The 12,690-nt window shown below is 41.1% G+C and overlaps 1 protein-coding gene across 3 annotated transcripts in view; it reads right to left on the reverse strand.

The window, feature by feature from the left end:
- The window catches only part of SLC12A8 (solute carrier family 12 member 8), a 153,260-nt gene that overhangs the window by 102,985 nt on the left and 37,585 nt on the right, over positions 1–12,690 (reverse strand). For all 3 annotated transcript variants that reach the window (XM_061410924.1, XM_061410942.1, XM_061410933.1), the window contains one exon: positions 5,607–5,838. In XM_061410924.1, the coding sequence (XP_061266908.1) occupies positions 5,607–5,838 (232 nt within the window). The remainder of the gene's footprint in view (positions 1–5,606; positions 5,839–12,690) is intronic.

Genomic DNA, 12,690 nt, shown 5'->3' on the forward strand with positions numbered 1-12,690 from the left:
GAACAAGGGAATCCTAAATGTATTGCCATTGCAGGGTGTCTGTGATATATTATTGGGTGGGAAAGGAAGTGCAGCAAAGCAATATAGAATTACATTTTTACAAAGAACTATATTTACATGTTTCTGTATGTAAACATGTGCATACACGCTTGTACACGTATAGAAAATAGACTGGAAAGATATTCACAGTCTCCCTCTGGGAATGGTAGTGGGAGAATGGAGTAAGGGGAAAATATTTTCACTTTCTACTTTATATTTCAAAAATTTTAAAAATTTACAACATAAAAACATTAACTTTGTCTATGAAATAAAAGGAAAAATAAAATTTGACAAGTGTTATTTGTTTTCTGATTTTAAAATTAACTACTGTGGTTTTTAAATGTGTCCACAAATCCTTTGACACTTCTCCATTCAAAAGGTAGAAACTAAATCCCCTCCCTTTGAATGAGGGCCAGACTAAGTCACTCACTTCTAACAGTTTGTGGTAAAAGTGCTGCTACGGGATTTCTGAGGCTAGATCATAAAAAGGATGGCTCTCTCGCACGCGCGCGCTCTCACGCGTGTGCTCTCTCTTGCTCATTCTCTCTCCTGTCTGTCCTTGGGGAATCCAGTTACCTCATGACTTGAGGACACTCAAACAGCTCTTTGGAAAGGACCACATGGAGAGGAACTGAGGCCTCCTGCCAGCAACCAATACCAACCTGCCAGCTAGATCCTCCAGCTCCAGCCACGCTTTAATAAGTCTGCAGTCTCTGAACCTCATGAGAAAACCTGAGCCAGAACCATCAACCAAACCACACCCAAATTCCCAGCCCACAGAAAAGGCAAGAAATAATAAATGCTTACTGTTGCTTTGTGCCACTAAATCTGAGGGTAATCTGTTCAGCAACAATAAATAACAAATACCTACCAATCTCCCTCTGGAAAGCAGAGTGGGGAAATGGATGGTTTTTTGGTTGTTGTGGTGGTTTTTTTTTTTTAAGTTTTACCTTTTTTCTTTATACATTTATGATTGTTTGGCTTTTTAAAATCATTTATATAGAAAGAAAGAGAAAGAAATTTAGACATTTAAGCATATTCAAAAAAAACTGTGTTTCCTGGCCTTAAAAATAACCCTAGTGAAAAAGGACAAAGTTGGAGGACTGACATTGCCCACCTTCAAGACTCACTATACAGCCATAATAATCCAAAAAGAGTGATACTAGGAAACAGATAAATAGAGCAAGAAAACAGAATAAAGAGCCCAGAAACACATCCATGCAAATATAGTCAACTGATCTTTCGCAAAGGATCAAACACAGTTCAGTGAAGATAGGACAGTCTTTTTAACAAATGGTGCTAGAACAACTGGACATCCACATGCCAAAAAAATTTAGATGCTCAGCTTATACATTCCACAAAAATTAACTCAAAATGGATCACAGACCTAAATGTAAAACACAAAAGTATAAACCTTCTAGAAGATAACATAGAAAATCCAGGTGACCTTGGGTTTAATAGTGAGTTTTTAAATACATCACCCAGAGCATGATCTGAGAAAGGGAAAAACTAACGTTAGACTTCATTACAATTAAAAACATCTGCTCTAGAAAAGGCTCTGTTAAAAGAATGAAAAGACAAGCCACAGACTGGGAAAAATATTTGCAAAATATATATCTGATAAAGGATCCAAAATATACAAAGATGTCTTAAAACTCAATGATAAGAAAACAATCCAAAAAACAGGCAAAAGACACCTCACTGAAGATCATATACAGATGTCAAATGAGCATATGAAAACAGGCTCAATATCAATTCTTGCTGCTGCTGCTGCTGCTAAGTCACTTCAGTCATGTCCGACTCTGTGCGACCCCATAGACGGCAGCCCACCAGGCTCCCCGTCCCTGGGATTCTCCAGGCAAGAACACTGGAGTGGGTTGCCATTTCCTTCTCCAATGCATGACAGTGAAAAGTGAAAGTGAAGTCACTCAGTCCTGTCCGACTCCTAGCAACCCCATGGACTGCAGCCCACCAGGCTCCTCTGTCCATGGGATTTTCCAGGCGAGAGTACTGGAGTGGGGTGCCACTGCCTTCTCTGATCATATTCTTAGGGAGCTGCAAATTAAAAAACAATAGATATCAATATGCCCCTCCCAGAATAGCTAAAATCCAAGAAACTGACACCACCAAATGCTGATGAGGATGTGGAACAATAAGAACTCTCATTTGTTGCTAATGTGAATGCAAAACGGTACAGCCACTTTGGAAGACAGTCTGGCAACGTCTTACAAAGGTAAATATAGTCTTACCATATTATCTAGCAACCATGCTCCTAGGTATTTATTCAAATGGGTTTAAACATCATATCTTCATAAAAACCTTCATACAAGTGTCCATAGAAGTCTTATTCATAACTGCCAAAATTGGAAGTGACAAAAATGTCCTTCAATAGGTGAATGAACCAAAAAAAAAAAAAAAGAAACCTCAAAACAAACAAATCTGTAGTATACCTATTCAATGGAATATTATTCAGTAATAGAAAGATATGAGCTATCAAGGCACAAAAATACACAGAGAAACTTTGAATGCTTAGTGTAAAACGGCAGGCTGAAAAAGCTGCATCCTGTATGATTTCAACTGTATGGTACTCTGGGAGAGGCAAAATACAGAGGTACTGAAAAGATCAGTGAGTTCATCAGGTTGCCAGGAATTCAGGAGTAGAGATAGGAAGGAAATGAAATAGAGGGAAAATTTCAGGCATTAAAACTATTATGTATGATACTGTAATGATGCATGCATGCATGCATGTGTGCAAAGTCACTTCAGTCATGTCCAGCTCTTTGTGACCCAGTGGACTATAGACCTCCAGGCTACTCTGTCCATGAGATTCTCCAGGTAAGAATACTGGAGTGAGTTGCCGTGCCCTCCTCATAATGAGGGATACATATCAATATATATTTGTCAAAACCTATAGAACTATAAACACAAAGGATGAACCCTCATCTCACTATTGGTTCACCAGTGATGACAAACATACGGGTGCAGGGTGTCATAGGGGAAACGGGTAGGGAAAGGAGACAGAAAGGATATGGGGACTTCTGCTGCATTGCGTAGTACGCATGCTCAGTTGTGTCCGACCCTGTAATCCCATGGACAGAAGCCTGCTCAGCTTCTCTGTCCATGGAATTTTCCAGACAAGAATACTAGAGTGGGTTGCCATTTCCTCCTCCAGGGGATCTTCCCAACCCACGGATCAAACCCATGTCTACTGCGGCTCTTGCATTGGCAGGTAGATTCTTTACCCCTGAGCCACTTGGTAATCCAGGGACTTCTGAACCATGTGCTAATTTTCTATAAACCTAAAACTGCTCTAAAAACTAAAGTCTATTTTTTTTTTAAGTAGCACTAACTAATTGAAGGGAAAGTTGAAATAAGATAATGCAGCCACCTACAACCTCAGCAGAAAGACGACCGCTGTTAACACCTGGGCTTAGTTCCCTCCAGTCGCTTTTCCAGTTTTGGGTTTTGTTGTTGTTGTTTTTTTTAATGTCTATGCGTACATCATTTTTTATTTTTTTAAAAGAGTTGAAATCATTCTGCGAAATCCATTCTGAAGGTTTATGGTCTAGTTTCAGTTTAGATTTTTAACTGCAAACAAAGTAGCCCATATAAAACACTAGTGATACCAAAAACAGATTCTAGAGGGGCCAGTTGCTATGGGAATGATTGAAAATAAATTTCATTTCACACTACACCCTGGTAATGTACTGACCAGAAGGAAAGAGAAATATCGGGAGTAAGTCAGAAGGGTAGCCAAGAAAACTTCTAATCAGGAAGGCAAATACTTCAGCCTACTGAAGTTGCAAAGAAGCCAGTAACATCACTTTGCAATTTAACTACTTATGCTCTTTCAGCAACCATGTCAATGCGGGGAAAGGACCCAGGCAAATCGGCTGGAATACATTCTCTCTCTTCACTGACAGTTTGATGGCCAAACAGCCAGCAGGTCTCTCTCAGGATGTGGGCTGTCTCAGCAGCATGGTGCAAAGCCAGGAAAAAAAAAAAATCACTTCTTCTCTCCAAAGGAGATGCTGCAAATGTGCAGGAAGCTGCAAAGCTAGAGGTGATCAGTCTGGACACTGCATTGGCCCTCAGCACTGGAGTGGGCCCTGCGTGTCCCACACTGTACAGGGGTTAACATTTTAGATGCTGGATCATGGGGCAGTCTGGAGGTTCTGGGGGATGGACCAGGAGGTCAGAGGGTAGGGGGCATTCCAGGAGCTCAGGCGAGTGACTATTTTCCCACAAATGAATCTTAACATATGAAAAAGCAAAAGGCTAGATCAGGGTGTTCTAACCGATTTCTCACCTGCCCACAACCAACACTTTTATGAGAGACAAGACTGTTTAGAATACACCCCAGGGCAGCCTTGAAGGGAAAAAGCAGAGCCAATACCACAGACAGACTGTGGTCCTGTTCCCATCTCGGGGAAGAGCACAGCTTTACCATCAAACAGATCCATTTCATACTCAGCTCTGCCAAGTGTTACTATAAACTATATAATCCCCACTTTCCTCATCTGTAAAAGGAGTGTAATGGTTTCTCCTCCATGAGTTTATGATAATGAGATAAGCCCTGGGAGGTGCTAGCCAAAATGCCTGGCACAGAAGTGCTCATACGATATAGTGCCATCGCCGCCGCCACCATTAGAGATGGCTGGTCTGTGCTCCTGATTTCTTTCCTTTTTCTTTGTTAACATAGCTAGGGGTTCCATCACCCTCTCTCTGTCCATATTTCAACACAGATGTCCAGTCACTATCACCGTAAAATACAAAGTCCCCAAAGTGTGAAATATCAGGCAGTTATCTTTTTCCTACAGCATCCCAGGAATGGTTCTGTATTCTGGAGAGAAACAAAGACTTTTGACGCCAAACCATCCCAAATCACAAAGCTACTGATACAGTTATGGACATTTTGGGTAACAGACTCTAACTCAAACATAGGAGCTAGGATTAGAGTTGCCAGGCATCATCAAGGCTGCAGAAAACCCAGGATTAAACAGTGATTGATTGGTTACCAACATATGACACCATTTCCAAATGGTGCAAAAGAATATCCAGCTGTTTGCTTTCTTTCCTTAAGCTAAGGATTCATATTTTTGTTTTTAAAAAATCAATATTGAAAACTATAGATAATCAAACATACATCTGTCTGCATTTCCCAGAAATGACAATTGTTAACATTTGTTATGTTCGCATCAAGTCCTTTTAAAAAAAAAAAAATAGGACAGATAAAATTAAAATCTATTACCTTCCCTACACCCAAATCTGTTTATCTACAATTCCTATCAAGAATTTATCTTTGTCTAATCCAGTTCTACTTTATTCTTTCCCTTATCGAAATTTTTTTTCTAACAGAAAGCAAATTAAAAAAAAAAACAATGTACAAGGGAAGATGTCTATGTGAAGAGAAGCTGCACCAGGACATACTCTCACCTGCTCCAGGCACAGGACACGCTCACTGCAGGCAAAGGGTATCAGGGTCACTGTGCATACTCAGACCTACCAACATCTAGGAAGCAGAGCAGACCCCCCTAAGGCCTGCGACTGAACACCCAAAGGCTTACCTGGGTCCAGGTGCGTGAAAGAGCCCACCACAAAGTCCAGGGTGGACACGGCAAGCAGGAGCAGCAGCAGCAGCTGGAGGCGGATTATCCATTTGACACCTGCTAGGTTAATCCCCAGCAAGGCCAGAAGCACGGCGACTGAAATTCCTCGCACGGCCCAGATATTCCTGAGACTCAGAAGATCTGAGACGGATTCAGCGAAGCCGGTGATGTACATGGCACCTGCAACACACTGACAGGCATCTCCAGGTAGGAAGAGTCACCAAGAAAAAAAAAAAAAGCCTCAGGGCTGCCCAGCACTGAGGACCCTGCTCACCTTCGGAATTCAACACCCAGAAAGCATCAAGGGGGTTAAACGAGCCCTTCTTCCCCAGGAGCCCTTCCTGGGGCCCCTTCCTTCCTGCCAACATCTCTCCCACCATCCACAGGGGAGAATGACTATCAGTGGTAACTAACATGGAAAGACTATGGGAGGAAGAAGATGGGGCTTTGGGCCAAAGAGACCTTGAGACTCCCCTGCAAAGAATTAAATAGAGAACACAAACACAGGGTAGAGTGGGGTCCTATCTCAGAGCCTTAGAGGCCACTGAAGCAAACCGCAGTGTTTTCTCTATTTCTTTGAATGTGTTACTATTATTTTTTAAATTACCTAAAATTTAGAAATGAGAAAAAAATGAGCAGCACATTCTTCTAATGTCATATGGAACATTTCATGCAAAAATGGGCTCAGTAAAGGACAGAAATGGTATGGACCTAAAAGAAGCAGAAGATATTAAGAACAGATGGTAAGAATACACAGAAGAACTGTACGAAAAAGATCTTTGCGACCCAGATAATCATGATGATGTGATCACTCACCTAGAGCCAGACATCCTGGAATGTGAAGTCAAGTGGGCCTTAGAAAGCATCACTACAAATAAAGCTAGTGGAGGTGATGGAATTTCAGTTGAGGTCTTTCAAATCCTGAAAGATGATGCTGTGAAAGTGCTGCACTCAATATGCCAGCAAATTTGGAAAACTCAGCAGTGGCCACAGGACTGGAAAAGGTCAGTTTTCATTCCAATCCCAAAGAAAGGCAATGCCAAAGAATGCTCAAACTACCGCACAATTGCACTCATCTCACACGCTAGTAAAGTAATGCTCAAAATTCTCCAAGCCAGGCTTCAGCAATACATGAACCATGAACTTCCAGATGTTCAAGCTGGTTTTAGAAAAGGCAGAGGAACCAGAGATCAAATTGCCAACATCTGCTGGATCATCGAAAAAGAGAGTCCCAGAAAAACATCTATTTCTGCTTTATTGACTATGCCAAAGCCTTTGACTGTGTGGATCACAATAAACTGTGGAAAATTCTGAAAGAGATGGGAATACCAGACCACCTGACCTGCCTCTTGAGAAACCTATATGCAGGTCAGAAAGCAACAGTTAGAACATGGAACAACAGACTGGTTCCAAATAGGAAAGGGAATACGTCAAGGCTGTATATTGTCACCCTGCTTATTTAACTTATATGCAGAATACATCATGAGAAACGCTGGGCTGGAAGAAGCACAAGCTGGAATCAAGATTGCCAGGAGAAATATCAATAACCTCAGGTATGCAAATGACACCACCCTTATGGCAGAAAGTGAAGAGGAACTAAAAAGCCTCTTGATGAAAGTGAAAGAGGAGAGTGAAAAAGTTGGCTTAAAGCTCAGCATTCAGAAAATGAAGATCATGGCATCTGGTCCCATCACTTCATGGCAAATAGATGGGGAAACAGTGGAAACACTATCAAACTTTATTTTGGGGTGCTCCAGAGTCACTGCATATGGTGATTGCAGCCATGAAATTAAAAGACGCTTACTCCTTGGAAGGAAAGTTATGACCAACCTAGATAGCATATTGAAAAGCAGAGACATTACTTTGCCAACAAAGGTCCATCTAGTCAAGGCTATGGTTTTTCCAGTGGTCATGTACGGATGTGAGAGTTGGACTGTGAAGAAAGCTGAGGGCCAAAGAATTGATGCTTTTGAACTATGATGTTGAAGATTCTTAAGAGTCCCTTGGACTGCAAGGAGATCCAAACAGTCCATCCTAAAGGAGATCAGTCCTGGGTGTTCACTGGAGGGACTGATGCTAAAGCTGAAACTCCAATACTTCGGCCATCTCATGCGAAGAGTTGACTCGTTGGAAAAGACCCTGATGCTGGGAGGGATTGGGGGCAGAAGGAGAAGGGGACGACTGAGGATGAGATGGCTGGATGGCATCACTGACTCGATGGACATGAGTTTGAGCGAATGCAGGGAGTTGGTGATGGACAGGGAGGCCTGGCGTGCTGTGATTCATGGGATCGCAGAGTCGGATATGACTGAGCGACTGAACTGAACTGAGTGTTAAATAGATGATGGTACTGTCACTGGAAATTTGCAACACAAGTTATAAATAAATATTCTTGAAACTGAAGAGATTTACTTTTAGGGGAAAGTTTTGACAGCTCAAAAATCATCTTCTCAAAAACCTAAGGATTTGAGGGTAAGAGGTAAAAGTAACTATGGAATGTAGGTAAAAGAATCAGAGATTTCATATTTGGTATGTGGAGGAGCTGATAAGTAATGTTTTTGTTTGGGAAGTATAGAAAAAGTATAATTACAGCTTCTAAAAGCAGATAGTAACTACCCAAAGAATGAAAAGCATAGTAGAACTTCCAAATCAACAAGGAGGAAAATAGAACAGAAATAAATTTAAGCCATGTTGGCAAAATAAGGAGAAATTTTTTAAATTTCAAATTATCTAGAAAGCAATAAAACAGATTTATTCTAAAACTTGAGAAGCACATTAATGCTGCATTCAGAAGGGGGAAAACTATAACTCCTATTTTCTTTAATAGTTTAAAAATACATTAACAAAGTATTAAGAAGTGATTTTAAAAATCAATATAAATACAAAGATAGAAGAAATATTTAATAAAAGGATATGTGAAGTTAATAAAATGAAAGGAAAAAACAAAAGGTATACAAAGAACAAAGCTGATTTTTTCTTTCTTGAGATCAATACATAAACACCTGACAGCCTGATTAAGAAGAGAAAGTACAAAAATATAGACTTTTAGAAGTGACAAAAGGAATAAAACTACTCTTACATAAGAGAGTAAACAATGAATAGAGAATGAATGTACCATGAATTACAGTACACCCATATCATACAATACTAAGCAACTAGCTTAAAAGCATGACTTCAAGGCATTGACCTAGCAGAATGTCAATGACTTCTTGTTCAGCGATAAATACAAGTCATAGAATAGGTTATGAAATGTGTCCCCATCTTTGTAAAAACAAGCAAGTGCTTCAAACATCCATAAATTCATGTCAGTGGACACAGGGAAGGTGCTGAACAGGACACTTGGTGTTCACACTGGTTACCACAGGAGGGGAAGGAAATGACCTTTTCATCTCCATTATCTCTGATATGCTAACTGTTACAATGCACATCATTTTGCACTTTTAAAGAAATTTTATCAAGGAAAATAAGAACAAACACATTTAGAGTTTTATTCTGTTTATGCAAAAACTGCATCTGGGCACAGTGTCTCTAGGACACAAGGCTCCCCCATGGCCTGACCCCTGCCAGCGAGCTCAGGCCTGGCCTGGGCTCCCCTAGGGAGAGGTATGGACAACGGCGGCTGCCAGCCCTTGCCCAGAGCAATCCAGCCACCTCAGACACGGTCTACCCTCCAACCGTGAAGCTCCTCTTCACTAGAAAATATCCTTTTCGATTTATTTAATGTGTAAATCTCCCCAGAATTTACTATATTAAAAAAATTTTTTTCTCTCCTCTTAAAGTTTAGAATCACAAGCATTCCTTTTTCTCTTAGGTCCTCTACGGAGACCTCCTAACCCTCTGACACAGGAACCAGAGGGTGTCACCCACTATATTTTCAGGGTGTAACACTTCCCTTTGAAAGCATTTGTTTTTTTTTTTTAAAAATTGCATTTTCACAATCATAGGCATTTTCCTTTCCAGAAAGAAAATCTACGTAGAAGACAGAGCTGTCCTTCCACAACTCTCCTCTTCTCACATGAAAGCCTTAGTTTAAGGTCTGAGTTGGTAGGCTATATGTCCTACAGATGTGTTGGCCCCCACATCACAAACCCCAGGCCTGTACTGGGTCCGGGAAAGCTTCCTGTCCTCCATTGTTTTTACAGAGTCTAGTGAGCAGCAGGTAAGCCATGAATAAATGTTTTTAGACAGGACAGTGCAAGCTGAAGGGGGATATTCTGTGTCCAGGGCAAGCGGTCCTGAGGAAGCACTCGGGTGAGTAGGACACAGAGCAAGGAGGGACCCCAGTTCATCACTTCCTCCACACACAACAGGCCTGGCACCAGTGTCTCAGAGAGATGAACGGGGAAGGGTCTGGAAGGATGCAAAGCAATGAAAAGTTTCGTAAGCTTAAAAAAAAATCATCATTTTAAGTGTCTGTATCTTAATGTTGATGCTCTGGGGCAAGGGCCAGCAAATTCTGGCACTCTGGCCAAATCCTGCTGCTGCCTGTTTGGGGAATAAAGCTTAACTGGCACACAGCCATGCCCACTTCAAACTGTCTATGGCTTCTTTCACACTTATATAGCAGAGCTGAGTCACTGTGAAAGGAACCTAGGACACTCTCACAAAAAACTAAAATATTTACTATCTGGCCCGTTTTAGAAGAAGTTTGATGATCCTGCTCCAGGGCACAACAGGCCATCTCCTCAGTTCAGTTCAATCACTCAGTCATGTCCAACTCTTTGAGATCCCACTGCTGTATGCCAGGCCTCCCTGTTCATCATCAACTCCCAGAGCTTGCTCAAACTCACGTCTATCAAGTCTGTGATGCCATCGAACCATCTCATCCTCTGTTGTCCCCTTCTCCTCCTGTCCTCAATCTTTCCCAGCATCAGGGTCTTTCCCAATGAGTCAGTTCTTTGCATCAGGTGGCCAAAGTATTGGAGTTTCAACTTCAACATCAGTCTTTCCAATGAATATTCAGGATTGATTTCCTTTAGGATTGATTGGTTTGATCTCCTTGCAGTCCAAGGGACCCTCAAGACTCTTCTCCAACACAATTCAAAACCATCAGTTCTTCAGCGCTCAGCTTTCCTTATAATCCAAATCTCACATCCATACATGACTACTGGAAAAACCATAGCTTTGACTAGATGGACCTTAGTTGACAAAGTAATGTCTCTGCTTTTTAATATGCTGTCTAGGTTGGTCATAGCTTTTCTTCCAAGGAGCAAGTGTCTTTTAATTTCATGGCTGCAGTCACCATCTGCAGTGATTTTGGAGCCCAAGAAAATAAAGTCTCTCACTATTTCCATTGTTTCCCCATCTATTTGCCATGAAGTGATGGGACTGGATGCCATGATCTTAGTTTGAGTTTTAAGCCAACTTTTTTGCTCTGCTCTTTTACTTTCATCAAGAGGCTCTTTAGTTCTTCTTCGCTTTCTGCCATAAGGGTGGAATCATCTGCATATCTGAAGTTATTGATATTTCTCCTGGCAATCTTGATTCCAGCTTGTGCTTCATCCAGCCTGGCATTTCCCATGATGTACTCTGCATATAAGTTAAATAAGCAGGGTGACAATATACAACCTTGACGTACTCCTTTCTCTATTTGGAACCAGTATGTTGTTCCATGCCCAGCTCTAACTGTTGCTTCTTGACCTGCATACAGATTTCTCAGGAGGCAGGTAAGGTGGTCTGGTATTCCTATCTCTTGAAGAATTTTCCAGTTTGTTGTGATCCACACAGTCAAAGGTTTTGGCATAGTAAATAAAGCAGAAGTAATTGCCATCTCCTCTGGCAATTACTAAAAATACATAAGGGCATGCATGCCCTGGGATGAGAGGATTAGGGGTTAATAAGAACCAAAGCTATGGTTTTTCCAGTAGTCATGTATGGATGTGAGAGTTGGACCATAAAGAAAACTGAGCACCAAAGAATTGATGCTTTTGAATTGTGGTGTTGGAGAAGACCCTTGAGAGTACCTTGGACTGAAAGAACATCAAACCAGTCAATCCTAAAGGAAATCAATCCTGAATATTCATTGGAAGGACTGATGTTGAAGCTAAAGCTCTAATACTTTGGGCACCTGATGTGAAGAACCGACTCACTGGAAAAGTCAGTCACCCTGATGCTGGGAAAGACTGAATACAGGAGGAGAAGGGGCCGACAGAGGATGAGATGGTTTGATGGCATCATCGAATCAATGGACATGAGTTTGAGTAAACTCTGGGAGTTGGTGATGGACAGGGAGGCCTGGTGTGCTGCAGTCCATGGGGTCGCAAAGAGTTAGACACGACTTAGCAACTGAAATGAAGAACCAGGAGTGAGGACCCTCAGAAACCCTAATCACTCTCTGGGAGAAAAAGATCTCAAATCAATGACCTAACCTTCCACCTTAAGAAACTAGAAAAAGAAGAGTGAACTAAACCCAGAGCAAACAAAAGGAAAGAACTAATAGAAATTGGAGCAGAAATAAATGAAACAGAGGTCAGAAAAAGAATAGAAAAGAAGCAACAAAACCAAAAATTGCTTCTTTGCAGACAAACCTTCAACTAGACTGACCAAACAAAAGAGGAAGACTCAAATGATTAAAATCAGGAATGAGAGGGAGACCACTGCTGTCAATCTTACAAAAACAAAAGATTATAAGGGAACCTGTGAGCGATTATATGCCAAAACATTAGATAACCTAGATAAAAAGGACAAATTCCTAGAAAGATATAAACTACCAAAACTCAAGAAGAAACAGAAGGTCAGAATATGCCTATGTAAGTAAAGAGACTGAATTAGCAATCAAAAACTTCCTACAAAGAAAAGCCCAGGACTAGAAGGTTTCACCACCAGTCTCCCAAATGTTTAAAGAAGAATTAACACCAATCCTTCATAAACTCATCCCAGAAATAGAAGAGGTGGGAACACTTTCCAACTCATTCTGTGAGGCTAGTATGATCAGGACACCCAAACTAGACAACAGTATCACAAGAAAACTACAGATCAATAGCCTTCATAATACAGAGGCAAAAATCCTCAGCAAAATGCTAGCGCACTGTATCTAGCAGCA

The sequence above is a fragment of the Bos javanicus genome, chromosome 1, assembly GCF_032452875.1.
Source record: "Bos javanicus breed banteng chromosome 1, ARS-OSU_banteng_1.0, whole genome shotgun sequence".
In the NCBI taxonomy this organism is placed as follows: domain Eukaryota; kingdom Metazoa; phylum Chordata; class Mammalia; order Artiodactyla; family Bovidae; genus Bos; species Bos javanicus.